This window comes from Crocodylus porosus, unplaced genomic scaffold, assembly GCF_001723895.1.
Source record: "Crocodylus porosus isolate Cpor-Errol unplaced genomic scaffold, CroPor_comp1, whole genome shotgun sequence".
Lineage (NCBI taxonomy): Eukaryota > Metazoa > Chordata > Crocodylia > Crocodylidae > Crocodylus > Crocodylus porosus.
This window is the reverse complement of record NW_017728931.1, coordinates 2,905,982-2,928,300: the sequence shown is the minus strand read 5'-3', so window position 1 is coordinate 2,928,300 and position 22,319 is coordinate 2,905,982. Positions and strand designations below refer to the sequence as shown.

Below are 22,319 nucleotides of genomic sequence, written 5' to 3'. Positions count from 1 at the left end.
GAACAGGATGTACTAGCCCCCTAAGGAAAGCTATAGACCTAGTGCAGCTCTTTTACACTAACGAAGTGGCAGAAGACAATGAATCGCATAGCTAAAATCATATCAGGAAACCTTATCATGCTAAGCAGCAAGACAGGCAGAATAAACCATGATTCCAAGACTCAAGGTCACTGCAAATTTGCCAGTGTCTCAGAAAACAGTAAAGTTTAGAGCACTACAAAACACAAAATTCAAGGTAAATAAGGTAATGGATGCTTAGCAATAAAGTTAACATTGTCCACAGCTGTGTGTTTTAGAAACATGTTACTTCAAAAGGTATGCAGGCTTTGACGAAAATTGGAAAGATATGAATAATGCAGTAAGCAGGCAGCAAAGAAGTGCAGCAAGGCACTTGAAGCAGAGGCATGCTGCAGGATAGCAGCTAAAGAGATGTTTTCATAGAGATGTATGGAATTTAAGGCCAGAAGGGACCATAAGGGTCATTTAATTTGACCTCTTGTATAATACAGGTCAAAGAACTCATCTTCAACAGGAGGTATGTAGAGTACCCCTTCTACTCCTGATTATTCTGTAGCCAGGTGGTGAGGGCACTCAAAAGGGAGCTGACAGAAGTGGGTTTGAATCCCCACAGGCTGAGGAGAGGCAGAAAAACAGATCTTCTACTCCTAGGGTAAGTGTTCAAATCCTTAAGGCAGTGGGTGTCAACCTCTTTGGCAGGCATGGCAGAAAATAAGCACCACACCCTTCCTGAGTGCCACTCTGATCCCTTTCATCTACCCAATCTGCTGCTCTGCTTTCTACTCCCTGCCCTGTGCTTCTTACCTGATCTGCTGCACTTCTTTTTGCTCCTTGCTCTATCTGCTCCTGTGCTGCCTGCCACTCCCCAGTCTGCCCTGTGCCACTCACACAGGCTGCCCATGCCACTTGTGGTACCCATGCTGCAGATTGGTCACTTCCATGCTATGGTATTACTGAGAACATGACTAGCATGGGTCATTTAGGCATCTGTTTTCCAAAGCAGGAGTAGATCTTACAGACTGCAAGTGAACCAAGCTATCTAATGTACAGATACTTAAGATCCTGATAGGGGCTGGAGTTCAAACAAACATGTATGCTTAGCATTTCCTATGGGCTTTCTGGATTGCACTTCAGAAATGCCAAAATCTCCCGACTACAAGAAACCTCAGTGTCTAGCCCTGGCCCCATTGGATCACTTCCTGGAGCAAGGTAGCTAGGTTCTAGGCATCCCTATGCCAGCAGTAGAAACCTACATAACCAAACTAGATTTGGGTCTTACCTACTGAAAAAGAGCTGAGTTTTTCAGACAAGATATACTTTATAGTTGCTTTCAGGTAAGCTTCCTAAACACCTGAGTTCTCTTAAATTAAATGAAGCAGAGCCTCAAGATGTGACCATGATTCTAAATGACCAGAGGTATCTGATTCCAAGGTGAGTCTCCTCTTACCCCCATTTAACATGGAGAAAAAATCCCCTTGTCTTGGAATTGAGTACAAGGTGGGGGGGGGAAGGGGGCAGGCATCTGCTGCAGCCATAGCCCTGGCTCTGGCCCTCACTCCTACCCCGACCCTGCTGCTACAGGGCTGGGCTGCGACTGTGTTCTGTGCTCCAGGCTGGAGCCCACCAGTATTGGAGCAAGGGTAGGTGGTGGGGGGAGAGGCGGGGGGACAGAGGCTGCAGGGGGTGAAAGGGTGAGGCTGCTTGGAGGAAGGCGAGGTGCAAAGGCTGGAGGGCGTAGGCACAAGGGACGGTAACAATTTCCCATTTGTAGTGTCACTGAAGAAAGTTACAAATGATTGAATTTTAAATTAAAAGTCGCCTTTGTCTTACCTCTATGGTACTTTTTAGTTGCTATACTGTGTCATATAAAAGCATTGTACTAACTTGAGCAGTCCTGCCCGATGAAACACATAGAGCTCCTGGTCAAGTGTAGAGTTTCTGAAAGGAACAACTCGGACAAAATTCTGGATTAGCAGAAATTCTGGCACAAGATGAGGCACAGTGATGATGCAAAAATCTTTGTCCTGGAAAGATTTATAAAGAATACAAGTATTAGTGATTTTAACAGCTATGAAAAAAGGTTTCCACTTAGGCTTAAGATTGACTTTTTTGTATGTAGAGCCACATTTAAAATTTACCCATATTGCTGGAACCACATAAAATTACCCATATTGCTCTCACTTGGTGTATAGTGCCTGTTCTTCAAGTCATGGGTGAGCCACATATAGAACTTTATAAGCTACTACAAACTTGATAACAGAAGAGAGACTTTCAGTTCAAGCTTATCATCCGGGCCTCTAAAACACCACTCTTCCCTTAGTGAGGACAGGCTCTTACATTTTATCTTGCTTTACCAACATAGCACTTCCTCACTTTGTTTCATATCATCCAAATGGAAAGGATGCTGTGCAGTCGGTTAAGGATAGGTTGGGGCATTGCTGAAAAGCAGGCAGAAGTAAGGTTGTGAGGGAGAACTGGTGTATATATCACTTTTTACATCCTGGTTGTTAGAGGTTTAAGTTTGCTTTCCTTTACTTTAATTCTTGGCTTTCAGAAAAGTAAAGTATAGGACCATGATACATGGCACTTCTGGTTAGTACTACTTGGAATCAATAGCATTTTGGACCAATGAATTTCCCTAGATTTTTCTAGAAGAAGGGGTGGCAGGGAGAGAAATATGCAAGGCTTCTTGAAATGCATTCTCTGCCACTCAGCTGTCAGCTCTGCCTTCCTTCTGGGTCTCCATAACTCCTCCTAGAGCTGAGGATACTAGTGAGGCTGGATGGAAGTAACTAATGAATTGTGGGGAGCACATCTACCAGCTGGAGACAACATATGGGAGTAGAAGGGAGCATACAACTCTGTACTCTACTCCCAGGTATTCTTCTGCAGTACAGGAGGACTGCAGCAGTGTAAATTATAACTACAGAGTTATGAACGATTTCCAATGGATATGAACATCTCAAACAGACGAAAATAGCCTGACACAATAGTTTTAACAAGAGTGAACTGATTCATTTATCCCAACTGGTGCTCAATTTTCCCTTTTCCCAGTAACACAACAGAAATTCAGTGCACATAAACCACTTTCAAATGGCTGAAACTGGTTTAAGATAAACCTGGTTGTATGTAGTACCAGACTTAATTGATTTAGGCCAAACCAGCTTATGGAACTTCTGTCACAGACCCCTTCCTGGTTCAAGTTCCCCAGCATCCCAGGATGCTTTGCAGCCCTTGGCTGTGCTGTGCTGTCTGCTCCAGCAGTGCAAGGTTGGCCCTGCCTCTCCGGTCCCTACCTGGAGCACTACTACTGCTCAAGCTGGCTGAGAAAGGTGTGGGAGTAGGAAACCCAGCCCTGGACCACAGCCAGAGTCTGCCTAATGGGGGTGAAGCAGCCCCTCCCAGGATTTTCCCCCACTTGCTGCTGGAGCTCAACTGGTTGGGGCGCAAAAGCCTGGCAGGGGTTGCCCTCCCCCAGGCAAACTCTGGGTCTGGGGCCAAGGACGGCCTCCCTGCCTCAGCATGCAAATCCCATGCTAAGGCGTGGCCATGCCCCCCACACTCTGCCGAAGCAGGGAGGGGGAAGGGGCCTGGCAGGGGCTCCCTCCCCTCGTAGGCAAGCCGGGGTCCTGTGCAGCTGGGGGTTGGAGGGGTTAAACCTCCCTTCCCCCTCAGCCTGCTGGTTTTCACTAACCCACAAAAACTGAATTGATTCAACCTCTGGCTTTTTGAATGTCTGTACTTAGTTACAAAATCTACCCAGCCCTTTCCGTGAAATGCTACTTTTCAAAATAATTTCACTTTGCATGTGGATTTTAGAGCATTTTGAAAATTAAAATTAACAGATAAATGGGAGCACTCGCATATTGGGAGCACCTGGTTCAAAGAACCTCAAATCTGTATCACTTGCTCCTTCCTCACCCTAATGTGGCACTGCAGTATACTAGTGAGTAGAGTCACTACAGTTAAGATTGCACTAGGATTTCCATCTTAACAGGAGTGGAGAAGCACAACATAAATGCAGCCTCCAGGTTAGATTAGCTTTTTCAAATGTTTATTGTAGTATGAGTATTGCTTGATTTTTCTAAGGCACTTTGTCAAGAGAAAAATATAATGAGTTTCCCCAAGACTGTTTTAAAAGGCTGTGTGTCTGGAATTTTAGTGCCTGACACTTTCTTCAGACCATGTGTTACAAGAAACAAAGAACTTTGTTGGATGAAATGGGTAGGTGTGACCCAGTGATTTGCATAGGGCAGGAGGAATTATTGTTGGAAGCTGCAATCTGTCTATTATGTTTATTTTTCGCAGTAAACAAGTTACTGGCTTAACTAGAGACAATTTTCTGGTATCATATTAATGCATATTACCTTTAATGCTGATCTTTAGATTAGGTCTTCCTGAATTCTTGAGGTTAGGAACATACTGATATTTATAGGAACTACAGGTTGTTTCTCTTTGTTTTCCCTCAAAGCTGGTCTGCTTTTAAAACAAGATCGCTTCTCTACCAGGCAAAACTTCTAGAAAAAGAGCCCCTGCAGAATGCAGGCAAAAAGCATCTGACATGCACTATATACACTTTCAAGAACCTGCCAAAGGTAGAACAAACTTTTTCTTCAGCAGCACTGCTCATGTTCAATAGCCACAGCATAGTACCATGAGACACCCACCAATTAAAGACTAAGGACTGACTACAGCACTCTGGCTTACAGAGCTTCAAGCCTGCTGTGCATGCATAATTTTTCTAGTTTGTCAACTTGGCTCAAATTCATTGTAGATCCAACTTTTACTATGAGCAACTTTTTACATATTGCTTCTCAAAAAGGATAGTAGCACCAGACACCAGCTGAGATTAATTCCCAGAGGGTGACACCAGTTTGGGGTATACTGCAGTTACAGCTTTAGTTCTAGGGGCATATAGAAAAGTAAGAGGAACTGAAAAAATAGTGATATGATTTTTTTTTTCCAGGGAGGCTGTATCTTGAGAATGTCTTGCTCAACTGTACCAGATTTGGATAACTAGCCCTACACTTGATCCTCGTGAGCCATGGCACTTTGCAACACATAGTAAGCATGTGGACTTCATAGCATTAAGAAGTATCAACTGTCAAATGATGTTAGGTTTTCAACACTATTCGTAAAACCTCTCAGAAATATCCTCCCTGCAGCCCCCTACCACGTTTCACTGGGAATGGCTCTGTATCTACAACTGATTTTATTTTTTATCATACCATTTTCACTAACTTTCAATGAAAAATAAAACAAAACAAAAACTTGTTTCACTTAAAGATTTTGCTTATACATACTGGGAAAAGGTTGAAAATGAAATGTAAGAAATCCATTGACCTGCAACCAAGAACAAACATTGTTACGTAAACAAACAAGGTCATACCTAAGAACTACTGCATATTTCAAAAGCTTTATCATTCCCCATTCATCTAGGCACTCGTTCGTACTTACTAAGAAGACATTCCTTCTAGTATGGTATCAATCAATTACAGAAGTGTATGCTCTACTTCAGCTGTCAGCTTCTAAAGCCTAAAGCAGCACGAAACAACAGTAAACTCCAAGATTTTAGGTTGTAAAAGAACAAAAATGAAAACAAAAAACACCCCTCTTCATTAAGAGGAGGATCGGAGGAAAAATAAAATAAAATCAGAGAAAACTTTCAGAAATGTTGCCAGAATTGCATTTATTTAGAATAAGCCCAATTACTGAGATTACAAACCTCAGTTGCTGTTATGGATAAAGTTTTTCTTCATGATGCACCAAAAGAACTATTGTTTCATTGCTATATATCCAATAGACCCTATCAAAATAACAGGAACATCAATAATCTGAATACTGTTCCTGAACATTTCTCCTCTTTTTATTTTTACCTACTCTTTTTGAATAATTCCCCTGTACTTTTTATGGGAGCAGTGAAACACAATGTTCAAGTTTAACAGGACAACACAGACCTAATAATTTTATTCTCTTTTCCTTATGTGCAAGAATATGACAGTTCTATATCCATGAACCAAAATAATGCAGACATTTTATGTAATATTCTCTCAAAACAAACTTCTATTCTAAACATGACCTGTACAGACAGCTGTTTAAGAATATTTATAAAGGTTGGAATCAACAATAAAGCAAACATCATTCCTATATTTTCAGTACCAGTAAAAATGGAAAGAATCATAAGTTTTAGTGGAGGCATTAATAACTGTCAGGATAAATAGAAAAAATGACACAACAGCAAACAGTAGGGCTTGGATAATGGGCAGCAACTGTTGTACAGTAAGCCTGTAACAGTATAATTTCCTGTTCTCCAGTGCCCAGTATCTTCTTGGCAACAGGGAGCTCAAGAATAGAGACAGAACCAGAGGAATCTAAAGAGTTATTTGGTCCGAAAGGACCAAATAATTTAATTACAAGTGGATTGGTGGGTTAGCTCATTCATGTTTTTCTTCCAGGGTACTAAGAGTCCACATTCTGCTTCTAGATTTGGAGACGTGGAACATCTGAAGACTCTAACGGATAGTACATAATCTTCACTATCAAATTCCCCTTAAGGCTTAAGAGATAACACCTCTGTAACTGTTACCTTTCAGCAAATTACCACTCTTGGATCTATGCACCTTCAGGCAGGGTCAGCAGGAACTCATTTAGGATAAAATTCTCAGATACCAAGCCCAGTCAAGGCTATCTCCTGCCATCCCCTCACATACCTATGTTATTCCCATTGTCATGATGGTCAGTTTCTTTCACAGCAGAAAGTAAACACATACTTAAGTGAACGAAAAATATATACATCTATAAAGATATACACACATATACATATTTAGTAAACATACACGCACACAATTATTTAAATTTCAAGATTTAACTCTGGAGACGAGAATATGTAAGTATAATCTTACAATAAAAGCTTTTTAAAAGATAAAGAATGACTCCAAAGATACCCATCTTGCAGTCTAAATTGTTCCAGAGATGTCTCTAAAAAAAATTAGAGGAGACTGCAATCTGCAGTGTATAGTGATAAGCAAAGTGAACATGCTTTGAACAACAACAACAACAATGCATGGAGGGGAAAATGTCAAAGGGAAGAATACAAAGGTGAAGAAACAAATTAAAGTTACATTTCCTAACAAAACAAAACTGCAAGAGGGCAGAGATGTGGACATTCTTAGCTCTGAAATCAGCTTCACCCATAAAGAAGAAAATCCTAACAGTGCTGTAGCAGAATAACTATTTTGGTATAGCTATTCCAGAGTAACTGATCTGCATGGATATGCCATTTCAAAATAAAAGTAATTTTACTTTAGAGCAGTGGGGTCGCAGTGGGGTCTGCCCTTTTTGGCAACCACAACACAAATTAAGCGTCATACCCTTTCCAAATGCCACTGCCATCCCGTTCCCGTGCTTTATTTGTTGCCTGCTTTCTGTTCTTTGCGCTGAGCTCCTTGATGATCTGCTGCTTTGCTTTCTGCTCCTTGCCTTATGTTACTCTATTTTTTGCTCCATGCCCTATCTGCCTCTGTGCTGTCTGTCCCCTCCCTCATCTGCTATATGGATATATTTATATTTATACTATGTTAGCCACCTCTGTCCTTAATTCCCCTATTTTATTTTTTATTTCAGAACAGAATGCCTGTGAAGGCAGTTAGTCCAGAACAGCTGCAGCAGGATAACTGTGCTATCAATTTCTCCTTTTGGACAAGCCCAAGCTGTGATTTCTTAATATTGAATTTAAGCAAGATTTCTTGGTAAATCCAAATAGGGAAGACAATGTGGCTAATATATACAAAGAAAATTACATAGCTATTCTGCTTGGGAATACAATAGATACTTGCAGATACAGCAAATCTCTTTTCAAATATGTTTAAACATCAATATTCTTGCTCTTCAAGGTAAGTGGCTATAGAATGCATCTTGTGGGCACTGCTCAGCTCTGTCCATACAGGCTCCCTGACTCAGGGGCCATGACACTGGTCTTTCTGGTTTACATATAATTTGGTAGCCCATTAGTACTTTTGAAATAAAGCTACCTTATGGGACACCAAAAGTACCTCATAGTTCTCAGAACAAATAGGATTGCCACCCTACCCAGACAATATACTTTTACCTGCTGTTCTTCAAAGGGAGTAAGATTTAGCTGCTCAAAGTTATATGGGCCTCCTGTATCTATTTAGGTGGAAATCAATAGAAATTAGGCACCTAAACACCTTTGTGGATCAGGACCCAAATGCCCTGAGTGCCTAACTTCTCTGGGTGGGCTTCTCATTCCAAACAAGATGCATCATTGGTTAGTGCAGTTGGTACTGGAAGAAATTTTGAAATCTATTCCTAATTACAGTCTGTTCCTGGACTGTCTAGAAGTCACTGAAGCTCAGATAATGTCAGTTGCCCAGGGCCTACAGAGGCTGTCTTATTGAAATGTGCTGCAGGTACTTCAAACTTTGCAATCTGTAACTTCACTTCTATTGGTTCTTACTGCCTCTGGCAAATTCTCGGTCAGATCCACTATGAAAGAGAACTTGTTCTGGAGAAAATGCATCTAGGAAAGTTTCTGCATACTATAATCTTCTCTGGAGAATAAAGTGTTTAGATAGTTTACCGTAAGCCTCAAGGCTCATCCACATTAGGAAATGTACTGGCATAACTATCATGGTATAATTATTCCTTGATAGTTATATCAATACAAGTCCCTGTGTGTATGCTCTTGTTATTCTGTCCACCTAGCAAGTTAAACTGATATTATAATGAGATAATTATACTAGTAAATTATCCTCTATAGATAAGCTCCAGTGAATAAAGTACTGTAATAAGCAATTGATCTTTGAAGTCTTCTCAGGGTGTTTCTTTGAGCACCAAATCATCAGGATCAGGAGCCTCATTTGAAGGAAAGAGGAAAGTTCTGTGCTTAAAATATGGCTTATGGTCAGGGGAATAAGTTTAGAACTACATACTCCCCACAATGCACAATGGATTGGCCATGAAATTAGTGTGAGGTCCTGCTAAGGATCTATGGGAGAATACTGCTTATATGTAGTTGAACATTTTATTATTAGTTCCCTGCTCAGTTTCATTCATCGGTAAGAAACCTCATTCATTTTTGGTTCACTGACCCTTGTGTCACACACTCTATTTTCCTCCCCATTTTTCTGACTTCAAGAGTCTCCTGTACTTCTCTCCCTACAGCAAATCTTAATTTCCATTTTCTTTCTCCATATGTGTGTACGTTATTTCCACTCCTTATCTACATTTATCCACTAATATGATCAGCGATCAAATAATTTTGGCACAGATAGATAGTCACTGGACAATAAGGCTGACACTCCAATCAGATTAACAGAGGGGACTTATTCCTCTGGCCTACACTATCAAACTGCCTGTAGACTCAGGTAAACATCAATGGCATGACCAGTTTACATTTAGAAGAGGCCTATCTACAGTCACCACTGAAATTTTAGATTTTTTTTAAATAAAAATTTAGATTTGAGAAGATTTCAACAGGATCATAGGAAAGTAGAACTGGAAGGGACCTCACAAGGTCATCTAGTCCAGGCTCTGCTCACACCAGGATCATTCCTGACTAAACTGGCCCAGTCAAGTGTCTGTCCAATCTATTCTTGAAAACTTCCAAAGAGGGAGATTCCACAGTTTATCTAGGTAGCCTGTTCCATTGCTTGACCCCATTCACAGTTAGAAAGTTCCTTCTAATCTCCAGCCTAAACTTCCCCTGCTGAAGCTTGAGGCCATGCCTCCTAGTCCTGTCCCCTATGGTCACAAAGAAAGTATATCAATTTCTGTAAGACTGGTGATAAATACTTTCTCCTTATGTCATTATATAAAGAACATTCTAAAGCATAATGGATAGTGTCTTCCAGCCGGGCAACATCTTTTCGCCTTTGGAATGGAAAGTCTACATCCAGCCAAAACAGCTATAGGCACCTGTTTGGTCCTGAGTCTAGTCAAGGAGGATCACCATTTATCGTTGAGATCCGGCTGTAAATACCTTTCTCTCCCCCAGTCTAATTTCCAGAGAGTATATAAAGGGGCAATACAAGTAGCCCTGGCCACTGCAAAATCATTCTGGTTACAAAGAAAAGACCGTCTCCATCCTTTCTATAACTGCTTGTCAGATATCTGAAGACATCAAATCCTCCCTCAGTAATCTGTTCTCCAGACTAAGTAACACCAGAGCTTTCAGTCTCTCCTTGTAAGTTTTGCTTCCAAGACCCTTTATCATTTTTGCTGCTCTGTGCTGGGCTCTTTACAAACTTGCCACATCCTTCTTGAAGTATGGGGCCCCAAACTGGACTCAGTATTCCAAGTGAGGTCTCACAAGTGTCTCTCAATGTGCAAGTGACACTGTTAACACAACTCAGTATGCTGTTGGCTTTTTTTTTTTTCAACAGAGCATGCTGTTGGCTCATATTCAAATTACGATCTACTATAACTCCCAGGTCCTTCTCTACAGTACTGCAGCCTGGGCAGTCATTCCCTAGTCATTATTTGTGCATGATATTATTCTGTCCTAAATGCAGAACTTGTCCTTGTTTAATCTCAACAGACTGATTGAGACCCGTTTCTCCAGTCTTTCTAGGTCAGTCACGATCCTAGCCCTACCCTTTAGAGAATCTGCAACTCCACCCAACTTGGTGTCATCCACAAATTTGCTAAGCATGCACTCAATTCTATTGTCTAAGTCATTAATGAAGATATTAAACAGAAACAAAGGATAGATCCCTGGGGAACCCCACTTGATACCTCCTACCAACTAACATTGAGCTATTGATAATTACTCATTGGCTATGATGATTCAACCAGTTATGTATCCATTGCACACTACTTTCATTTAGACCAGAGGGTCCCAAACCTTTTCTTATTGCATACCCTTTTCCAGATTACCAGCTGCCCATGTACCCCTGCCAGCATACATTTTGTATTTTAACACCTTAAATGCCAATTATTATTATAATGAAAATTCAATCCGCCAATACACAATTTCTCCACATACTCCCCAGAGATGTCTTGTATACCTCCAGGGGTACGCATACCACAGTTTGAGAACCCCTGCTCTAGACTGTATTTCCTTAGCCTGTTAATGAGATTGTCTTAAGAGACAAAGTCAAAAGCCAAAGTATATCAATCCATTACTCTCCCCGATCCGCAGACCCTGTCATCTTATCACAGAAGGAAATCAATTTGGTCCAGAATGACTTGCTCTTGATGAATCCATACTGGCTGTTCCTTGTCACCTTGTTCTTCTCTAGATGCTTCAAAATAGATTGCTGGAGGACCTGCTCCATGATCTTTCCAGGTATGGAGGTCAGACTGACAGATCTGTAGTTCCTCAGATCCTCCTCCTTATGCTTCATGAAGATGGATGTCATATTTGCCTTGTTCCAGGCATGTGGGACTTGACCTGGAGGATAGCTAAGGACTACATGGAGGATCCTGATTGGAGTTCTCAAAGAGGACAGCTACTGGCCCTAAAATTAATATCAGGTAATTCCTTCAGCATCCTAGCATGCATCCTATCTGGCCCTACCGACTTGAAAACATCTTCTTGAAATAATTCCTTACCTGTTCTACTACTCTATGCTGTTTGTCCTTCCTTATGTTGGTTGCCAACAGCACTCATCATCTGATTGTTGCTCCTATTTGTGAAGACTGAACTGAAAAAGGGATTCAGTATTTCAGCCTTAAATACTTTGGGTCATGGTGGCCATACAGAAGCATTGTTCAAGCTGGATCTGTAGTCTATATGTTTGATACCTTTGATCTACATAAAAAAGGACATTCATTCTCCTACTTTAAAATAAATGGTCACTGCACCATCCCAATAGGTAATATGTGGTCTCAGCACTGGTAAAACTGCAGCTGGAGTACCACATCCAGTTCTGGGCACTACACTTTAACAAGGACATGGACAAGCTTGATAGAGTCCAAAGAAGAGCCAACCATATGATCAGGGTCTTACACAGCAAGCCATATGAGCAAAAACTGAACAATCTGGGACTCTTCAGCCTGAAGAAAAGAAGGCTGAGAGAGGACCTGGTAGCAGCTTACCGCTACACTAGGGGAGTACATCAAGGGCTTGGTGAGCAATTGTTCACCAGGGCACACAGTGGGAAAACGGGGAGTAATGGCCACTAACTCCTGGAAGACTGATTCATGCTCAACATTAGGAAAAGCTCCTTCACAATCAGGGTGTCCAGATTGTGGAATAAGCTGCCACCAGAAGTGATGCAATCGCCTACCCTGGAAATCATCAAAAGGAGACTAGACAGTCACCTTGCTGGGGTCACTTGACCCCCAGCTTTCTTTCCTGCTTGGTGCAGGGGGCTGGACCAGATGATCTTCCAAGGTCCCTTCTGGCCTTACAATCCATGAATCTATGTTGTATTGCTGTTGCTATTCTCATAAGAAATTTGAAATACACTCTGTGCTTGAGATGTATCCCTATGTAAATGATGACAAAGTCCTGGGCACACAGTCTTCTTTTTTGGGTGGTGTTACTGTATCCAGACACAATTTAGAATTTAATTTTTCTATATGAAATTCAAAGAGTCTGAGATCCTGGATAGGCCTGTGCCCTTCTCTCTTTCTGAATACTGAGAAGTATTTACACATAAGAACATAAGGGATGCCATAATGGATCAGACCAGAGTTCCATCTAGCTCAGAATCCTGTATCTCACAGAGACTGAGTGGGTGCTAAGGAGATGAGTAATTAAACAGGGTCCATCCAGACTGATCTGCTCTCACCCTTCTTCCTTTACAGCTTCCAGGATTTAGAGGCCCAAGAAGTCCAAATTTGGAACTTGCACCTGTTGTGTTGTTTAGTATCCAGTGATGGACCTATCCTATGTAAATCTGTCTAAATCTCTTTTGAAACTGATTAAATTGTCAGTTTCTGCATCTTATGGCAATGAAGTCCACAAATTACAATTTCAGACCTTTCCTCTTTCACCTGGTAGCAGGGGGCTCAATAACATTTCCACTCAGAGTAATCATTTCTAACATGGCTTTTTCTAATATGGGGATATATTGGTAAATTTCCAAAGAGCTGTGAGAAATACAAAGGAATTTCTTTGAAGCAAATTTGCATCCCTCCTGTACAGCACTAAGGCCTGTAAAGTCTAACATAATCAGGTGCTACCTTTCAAGGTTAAAGACACATCCAACCAGGACAGCCCTCTGGGGTAGATACTACTAAGTTGACAGAATACTTGAAAACCCTGGAAAATAAGAATGGAAGCAGGAATATCTATTGTCAGGGCAGTAAAAAAAGCCCAACTCCCCACTTTCTATTTAACTAGCAACAGTGACAAAAACCTAACATCTGGTACTCTTCATGTTAATCCATGGTTTTCCCAAGAAGTGCAGCTGCTGTTACTGCAGCCTGGTAAACACTATATTGCTCAGGGCATACCATCAGAGAGAACCTTTGGACAATTTCAGGTAGAAGGTAAAAGATTTTTTAAAAATATGAGTGAATGCATACAAGAGGTTAGGTGGAAACTAATTCAAGCTTAACTTTAGTAGAACCTGTCATACCTAATACCTAATAGAGTGTTACAGTAAGTTGTTACTGAAAACTGGAAACCAAATTCCTATATGTCTCTACATACCTTGCTTCATGCTTCTCATCAATACAAAACAGCTGAATGCAGAAGGCAGATACAGCTCCTCTGTACACAGGATGAAAGGCATCTTCCTCATCAGTCTCCAGGGTAGGTATCCCAGTGGTTTTAAAATCTGTGCCTGTGACATCACCTAAGGGCAATTCAGCATTGGAAACAATGTTTGTTCCATCCTTCTGTAGCAAGAAGAGACAAGGGACCCAAATAAAATCAGATTTCACTTTTTGTTGAATGAGACTTGTTGCATCATTACATCATTCTCTACAGAAAAGAAGGGCTTTTGACAAAGAAAGAAGTTTAAGCAGGGCAGGGGGAATGCAAATTTATAAAACAGTTAATGCCTGTTGTAAGAGGCTTTAAGCACTTTTAAAAGAAACAAAAATATTCAGAAACTAATAGTTCTCATTAAAATGCCTATATGAGGCAATAATACATATTTAGATTTAGAAAATATTTTAATGTAAAGATTTTGTTCTTAGCCATATTAAAAAAACAAATAGAAATCTGTATTGCTATATTTAAATGGTAGAACAATGAAGAGAATATTTGAAGAAAAACAGCACAGCTTTGATACTATACTGAAGAGAAGAATAAAAGAACTATAAATGTTTACAATTCCATGGGACAAATTCTCTGCTAACACACACCCCATCCAAATCAGGGCATGAATCAAATTTGGTATACTATTTGTACAAGTTCCATTTTACTAACAGAAATATGATTTTTTTTATCTAAGAGTATTTGTACTATATTCACTGCCACTTCAGGAAAAGAAAAGACAAAGAAAAATTCGCCTTTCCGGCCTCCATCAGGGAGTTAAACTTTAGTTTCACTATTTATAATTTGTATCATCATAGTGCCTAGAAGTCCTAGTCATGGACCAGAAGGACCACACTATATTAAATGCTGTGGAACAAAAGAGAGACAAAACTCCTGCCCCAGTGGTACTTTCCCTGAGTTCCAATGCAAATCCAACGGTCTGGTGCAGGGGCAGCCAACTCATTTGGCCCTGTGCATTGGATCTGAGATGCCGAGCTTCTTGCTAACTGGATGACCCACCTCTGGTGGTGACTTGTCAGTGTAGATGCTGGAGCCACTGCAATGACGTGGCTCCAGAACCCAGGGATTAATACCACTGTTGCTTGCTGTGACAGGAGACCGTCTCAAGGCCACTTACAATATCGGCCTGCCCAGTTGCCTAGGGCAGTCCCCCCACCTGACTCTCCTGCCACGCCTTTGATGTAATTGAATTGATGTTCCTAGGTGGGAAGCTGCCCATTTTTAATGTCCTGATACCAAAAGCGATATACACAGCTCTGACCTCCCCTTTACCATGTCTCATGCCTTGCAGATGGCATCACTATAAGCTCCAGCCCTACACTATATTCCCGGCTGACATTCAGACCCCAACCCAGATCCCTCCTACTCAGGCAGCCTAACCTCCGCCATCATTCAGGGCTACAAACTCCCTACACCCATTTCACTCTCAGCAGTAGCCCCCTCTGGGACCTTTGGCCTCGCAGGCCATGTCCTCACCTCTAAGCCACTTAGGATTCTAGGCAACTGGCTTTGGCTGTTGCTCACAGTGGGTGCTTTTGCCTTTCAACCATCCTGGTCCTGGCCCCAGCACAGGCCAGTCAAAGGTTTTCTGGCTAGGTTCTTGAGCACCTAGCCCTCTCTCCCATATGGATCCACCTTCTCGGGCCCCTCCCCACACTGCCCTCACTCTGTGGGCCTTGGCTGTATGCTGTTCTGTTGGGGTGTGCTTTCCTAGCCTTTCCCCTCCACAGGGTCACCCACAGGGCAATGGGGGCTGGGGCTTTCCAGCACCCCATACTTGCCTTTCACTGAGGAGACACAGGTGTGGTATTTCCTGGGGACTGCCCTGTCACAGGAAGCCCCACCACACCATCCAACCCCAGCAGGCTGTAGTTTCAGGTCATGCCCCAGGACCAGTTTTCATACCTTCCTGGTCTCTTACAAAGCCCCTGTGCATACAGCTCCTCTCTGGGCTTATTCTGAGCTCTTCTCTCAGCAGGCCACAGGCACTGAGCCCCCTTCTAAAGGTGCTGGACCCCAGACTGGGTCCTCAGGAACCTCCTCCATCCCCATAATTCGTACTTTGACCTCCAGTTGTTTTGGGAGCAGGATCCAGCTGGGAGATATTCAACCTTCAGCTCCCCAGTTGCAACTGCAGGCCTGGCTCCTCAGGTCCTGCTTTTATACTGAGGCTACTCAGCCCTGCTCCAATCAGGTGGCCTCCTGGCTGTCATGTGACCGCCTGATTGGGTTGGCTCCTACCTGCAGGCTGCCTCACAGCCTGCTCAAGCCCTTAAAGTGGCAAGCACCCAAAGGTGCACTGCCATGCTTGCCCTTCCTTTTCTCCTGCTGCTGATTTTAGTTCCTAACAGCAACAGAAGACCTGGATTTCCTCCCACTGAGTTCCAGAGCTGTGCCAACACAATAGCTCTGGCAGCTGCACCAACAAGCCCTGCAGGCTGCAACTCAACCCCTCCAGAACTACAAGCAGGCTAACAGTTGAACAACCCTGGTCTACTAAATTCAACTTCTACTTAGCAGTGAAAGGACAGTCCTAGGACATTCTATATTTCATTTATAATTAAAAAGCAAACAACAAAATGTACTTTTTGAAAACTGATCTTTTACAAACTAAAAGGTTGAATAAAATTATACAAAAACCATGCATTATGAAAGAGTAAAAGCAAATCTCACAGCATTGATAGTGTTGGGAAACAGCCAATTATTCAGTTTCTTTGAAATTCACTGATCATTCTGAATGAAAGCAACAATGCCTCCCCCTATAAAAGCCCAAGTAAATAGGATCTGGTTGGGAAAAGAAACAGGTGCTTTGGGAGAATGGGGAGGAGGAAACACAGAATCCACTGCTCACCAGGCAGAGAGTAGAATGCAATGCAGAGGTTGCCGACTACAGGAGCTGTATGACTATAGCTGCCCCAGATCCAGTCAGGCCCCATATGATTCTCCTCATGTTGGCTTATTCTGGGCCAGTGAGAGATGACTTTTCTGTGATGCAGGGGCACAGCTGCATGGAAAGCATTATTGCCAGCCTCAAACATTCAGGAGTTTGGTTTAAAATCATTGGGATTTTAACAACAACCTTGGCTCCCTATTTGATTTCTGGTTCCTTTTTTCTGCATTTAGGGCACACCATTTCAATCTTTCCTCTGAAATTTACTTTTAAAAATTAATTCTGAGATTCTGTTGTGATAATATGGTACTGGGGGTTGAGACTTAAAAAAAAATAAAGAAAAAAGGAACAAACCATCAAATACTGGGCAAGCTGACCAAAATGGGAAAGTCTTCAGCACGTCCATACCACAAGATTAACATAATTAAGAAATGCACAAAGCACAAGTATGTTGCAAAATACTCTGCTGCACACTGAGCTCACCTCTGACACATTAGTTTGAACACTTCCAGTTGGAGATGGTGTGGCAACAGTATCTGAGGCTTGGGAAGGCACATCTTCAGTTTTGGCATCAATCTGTAGAATGTGTGATTAGTAATAGACAAATGAACATTCATGAACCCACAGTCATGCTTTTTTTCCCCTCTGGATCTTAAAAGAATGACTAATAGGCTGTAAACAGACATTTCATTTGACCTAGGACTGATTACATTGGGGTCTGACCCAAGTCAAGTAGGAGTGACAGAGTCATTTTTACATCTCTTTCTTCAAAGCTGCACTGTTGCTCCTTCACCACTAGGTGGCCAGACAGCATCCGCAGCCTGACACTTGTCTCTGGAATAAGCCGCAATAACCTAACAGAGGTGCAACAGAGTGTCCCAGGAAAAGCTGTTAGTATGTTTTACCTTAAAGATCATGAAGTACATCTAGATTTGCAACAACATGTTGCACGAATCATCCACTTCATCCTCACCCATAACTCCACTTTCAAGAGTCATCATTTCCTCCAAACCATGGACACAAAGACAGCCCCTCAATATGCCAACTTTTTCATGAGCCACCTGGAGAAAACATTTCTAGAAAAATACACCTGCAACCTGGCAGTACATCTGTGCTACACAGATGATATTTTCATTATCTGGACTCACTTACTGACTTCCACCACAGGTTTAACAACTATTACCACTTGATCAAACTTTTGCTGGAATATACCCTACACTAACATCACCTTTTTAGATCCCATAAAATCCATATTCTGGATGGGATCCCTACAAACTACTATATGCAGAAAACAGACCACCATACTTGTATCCACAAGAACAGCAATCATCCCAAACACACCAAAAAAGCCCTGTAATCTACAGTCAGGCCCTCAAACACCACCACAGCTGCTTCAAAGAGAACACCTGGCCAACCTAAAATCTGCCTTTATACAACATGAACACTTCAAAAGAGAAGTAGACCATGCATTTCAAAGAGCTCTCCAAACAAGCACAGTAACTTACTGGCGTAGAAAAAAAACCCTACTACAATACAAAAAGAAATGCCCCTGTAAACCACACAGCCCTGATGGTTGCCTACCATCCCACATGAACTGATCAGAAGGGTCATCAAACAACTACAGTTTATACTCTACAAAGATAAAATCCAGCCCCTCCATTCCTGGCTTTCACACAAACCCCTAACCTTGCAAACTCTCCACTGCCACTACTATCAACATCCCCCATGACAAAACCATCAGAATCCATGGTTCTTACACATGCCTTTCCTAACATACAATACACCTGGAAAATGCATGAGATGCCAACATAGCAAATATGTGGTTAAACTAAACTGTAACTATGGATCAGAATGAATTCTCACAGAAAAAAATATATATAAAAGGACAGAGACACACAAACAACATTAGGAGCACAGCTCTCACAGAACAGCCACTCTCTCTCTGACCTTGTTATCTTCGTGCTCAAGAGAAATCTACTTGACACCTTTAAAAGGCAAACATGGGAACAAAAATTCATAAACTGGCTGGACACCAAGAATCAAGTACTAAACACTGATATCAGTTTTACAGCACATGATAATTTCCCTGACTCCTGAATTCTTTCCACACACAGGAGGTGAGAATGTCCTTTTTTGATAGGACTTGACCTCCCAGTTATCAGCTTCTTTTCTTCTGCTAATAGTCTTTGCTACTCCTGGGTATTTCTCTCATCCACTCCTACAACTATTCCTTACTGTGCTGTATTTGGTTTGGTCTGGTTCTCTCTGACTGGGAGAGGTCCTGGATGACTAGAAAAGGGCAAACATAGTGCCCATCTTTAAGAAGGGGAAGGAGGATCTGGGGAACTACAGACTGGTCAGCCTCACCTCAGTCCCTAGAAACATCGTGGCACAGGTCCTCAACAAATCCATTTCTAAGCACTGGGAGGAGAAGAAGCTGATCAGGAATAGTCAGAATGGATTCACCAAGGGCAAGTCATGCCTGACCAACACGACTGCCTTCTGTGATGAGATGACTGGTGCTATGGATGTAGGGAGAGCAGCGGACATGATATATCTTGACTTTAAAAGCAAGGCTTTTAATATAGTCTCCCATAACATTCTTGCAAACAAGCTAAGGAAGCATGGGTTAGATGAATGCACTGTAAGGTGGATAGAAAACTGCCTGGACTGTAGTGATCCACCTCTGTCAGAGTCCTAACACCTGGGACATGGGAGATGAAGGTTTAAGTCCCTGCTCCATTGAATATTTATTGGTACACAAAGTGGAAGAGTTCCAACTGCTCTGAAGCAGAACATGAAAAGTCTTGAAATCTTGGGATAACTTTCACAGAACAAGAAAAACATCTATTGCCCAGATTTTCTTGTCTTATGACAACCCAAAGCCAGGAATTTCCAAATAGTCTTGCTTGTATTTCCCTGTAAAAGCTTGCAAGTCATTCAACACCTCCCACTGCCTTCCTGCACAGGTAAGTAGGTAATCCTTTATGGTAATGTGAAAAGACTGGAAATCAGAGGCAATTTAATATTCTGACCTCTTTGAAAGTACAGGAGAAACTGGGCATTAGAGCAGTCTGCAGAAGCAATTAAGCATTTTTAACCAGCTCTGCTGGGCACTACCAAGTACCTTAGTGCTGAAAATGCTGCAGTATTTGATTCAGGTTCCCAGTTTATCTTAAAGTAAAATCTTGGTATCACCATAATATACTAATTCTCAGACGAATTATTACGGACTTCATAACGATAGGCAAGATCCTTGGCTGATTTAAATTAGCATTAATATAATGGATTTTGACAGAGCTAAGCTTACTCACAACAGCTGAGAAACTGGCCCACTATTCTCAGGTTTTCTGTGCCAACTCTAAAAAGAACTGGGTTACACAGCTGTATTATTGAAGAAGCATGTTCAGGCTTCCTTCTAAGGCTATCAAAGAACTCTGAGATAACTATCATACTTTGCCTCTAATAGAACTGAATCCTATTTTAATCACTTCATCTTAATTAAATCTCATATTTTTAGAGTCTAAAACAAACCCTGGATAGGAGGACAGAGGAAGAATATAATGAGACCAAGCATGGATAGCACATAGTTTTTAGTTAAGCAATAAAAATTCCCAATTTATTTCCTTAACACTTAAAATAATAAAGCATATTTAAGACAATTCAATAGTTATGGCATTTCTTTAAATATCCAGGGAAGTATATTCGATGTCTTTACCTGAATATCCATATCATGAACACTAATACATTCAGAGCTTTGAGAGAAAACAGATTCTGCTCGTTGACTTGTTTGGCTGCTTTTATCTTTATCTAAATAATGAAAAAGAATGAATGCATCAAATGGAGGTATGAATTGGAGATATATATATCACAGCAGTACCTAAAGTATAATTTGAAGTAGAACGTCTTTATTAAGATGTTTCTTATGACCATGGCTAAACATTCATCATATCTGATTATTTACTGTGAAGATACCTTTGTAGAAGTGACTTTAAAAGAAGATTTGAATGAAGGATAATTTGGACAGAATTCTTAACATGTTCAGATTTAAAACATTTTGACTCCATCTGAAGGGGTCATGTGGTAAGAATACTGACTGGATATTATATGACCCTCTTGATAGACAGCATCAGTCTCTGCTTCTCATATGCTCCATGACATTAGGAAAGTCACTTTACCTACCCCTATCAGTTTCTCCACCTTTAATATGGGAATAATACTTTTCCACTTCATGGGGATGGTGTGAGGCATACTTCAGTGAGGGCTGTGAGACTAGATGGTAAGTACTAAAGGAAAATACATTATTATGATTATTATCTATAAAATGAAAATACTTAATTTCCTGTTTCACAGGTACTCTTGTGACATTTTATTAAAGTTTGCACTTCAGGATCCTCTGAGTAAAATATAATTTGTATAGTATCTAGAATGGGGAGAGGATGGACAGTGACTGAAAAACTGACTGACAAATATGACGTAGTCCTGACAATTCTAAATGAGGATACTAGTCATGAAATCCTTAAAAAAATGGGCAAGTAGGTACTTCAAGAGATAAATCTAGTCCTAACCCTGTCCTAGGCCTGGACACCTGCCTTTTATGGTCAGAATGATCCATTCTTTCTTGCAATTCAAGGGTGAATAGTTTTTCCTATAAACTGGTTACTCCCTTTGCTATAGTTTATGTTACATGAGCTACTAAACAGAACAAATAGAAGAACAAAAAGAAGTACTAGAAGAACAAGAACTAAAAATATCAAACAGAAGAGACTTTCCTTTGTCTCTTTTCCATGCATTCCTACAACTTTTATTACGGTTAAGTTTGGACATTAAAGGGCAGATTGTATGGGAGCTCCTAGGCGCTAATTAATTTGCATTTCTGGCTGTCTCAATCTGGCTGGCATTCTAAAAGAAGCCTCCCCTACCTTGCCAGTTACCTATCTTCTTCAATAAAACTGGTGTCTATTGAGAGACTGAAGTTGGTGCCTGCCTTGCGGGGAGAGGGGGGCAGTTCTCATCAGATATGTCCCAGGATCCTTCAAACAACTGCTGCGGTTCCTTTGAAGAGCTGCAGGATCTGCATGTGGATTTGGGACACATCTTACCCCCAAAGGATCTTCCAGCTGGGCAGTGGGTTTCAGCATCCTAGTCTGAGCCGTGGCCTGGGCTACCTCTGATTTTCAGTACAATCCAGGGAACTTCTCCATTGAATACTGAGGTAACTAGCCATGTCAGCTAGTTATAAAGGATCTTTGCCGTGTTTTAAACTAAAAAGATTGAAACTCACTGGTGCTAATGAACATCCATTATGACAGAGGACACAGGTACATTTTTTTAAAAGGTTTTAAACATTAACATGTAAAACAGGGAAGAAAGGGCTCCACAGATAAGATAGGAAAGTACAGCACACAATCAAATTGGCTGAAATCAAATTTTAGATCTGCACAGCATTGATTATGCTCAATGATATTAATGATTGGATTTTGCATTAATCAATTGCTTCCTTTCCTTTTTCATGTGACAAGTGTAACTATCTTATAGTTTTTAGCAAAGACTTTATATTATTTTTCCTTTTCTGTATAACTGCCGCGCAGCACTCTCACATTTATGTAACCTTGAAGTCGACTGTTAATCAAAGTGAACGCTTTGTACTTTTCTCCACTGGCATTAAGCTACACACGCGCATTCTGTAAACTTCATTTCTTATCTAGAAGTGTC

At 41.3% G+C, this 22,319-nt stretch overlaps 1 protein-coding gene across 2 annotated transcripts in view; it reads right to left on the bottom strand.

The window, feature by feature from the left end:
• The window catches only part of CFAP61 (cilia and flagella associated protein 61), a 208,535-nt gene that overhangs the window by 148,764 nt on the left and 37,452 nt on the right, over window positions 1–22,319 (bottom strand). For both annotated transcript variants that reach the window (XM_019544070.1, XM_019544071.1), the window contains 5 exons: window positions 20,323–20,414; window positions 17,088–17,180; window positions 13,643–13,830; window positions 5,322–5,361; window positions 1,903–2,042 (listed from right to left, as the gene is read on the bottom strand). In XM_019544070.1, coding sequence (XP_019399615.1) covers window positions 1,903–2,042; window positions 5,322–5,361; window positions 13,643–13,830; window positions 17,088–17,180; window positions 20,323–20,414 — 553 coding nt within the window. The remainder of the gene's footprint in view (window positions 1–1,902; window positions 2,043–5,321; window positions 5,362–13,642; window positions 13,831–17,087; window positions 17,181–20,322; window positions 20,415–22,319) is intronic.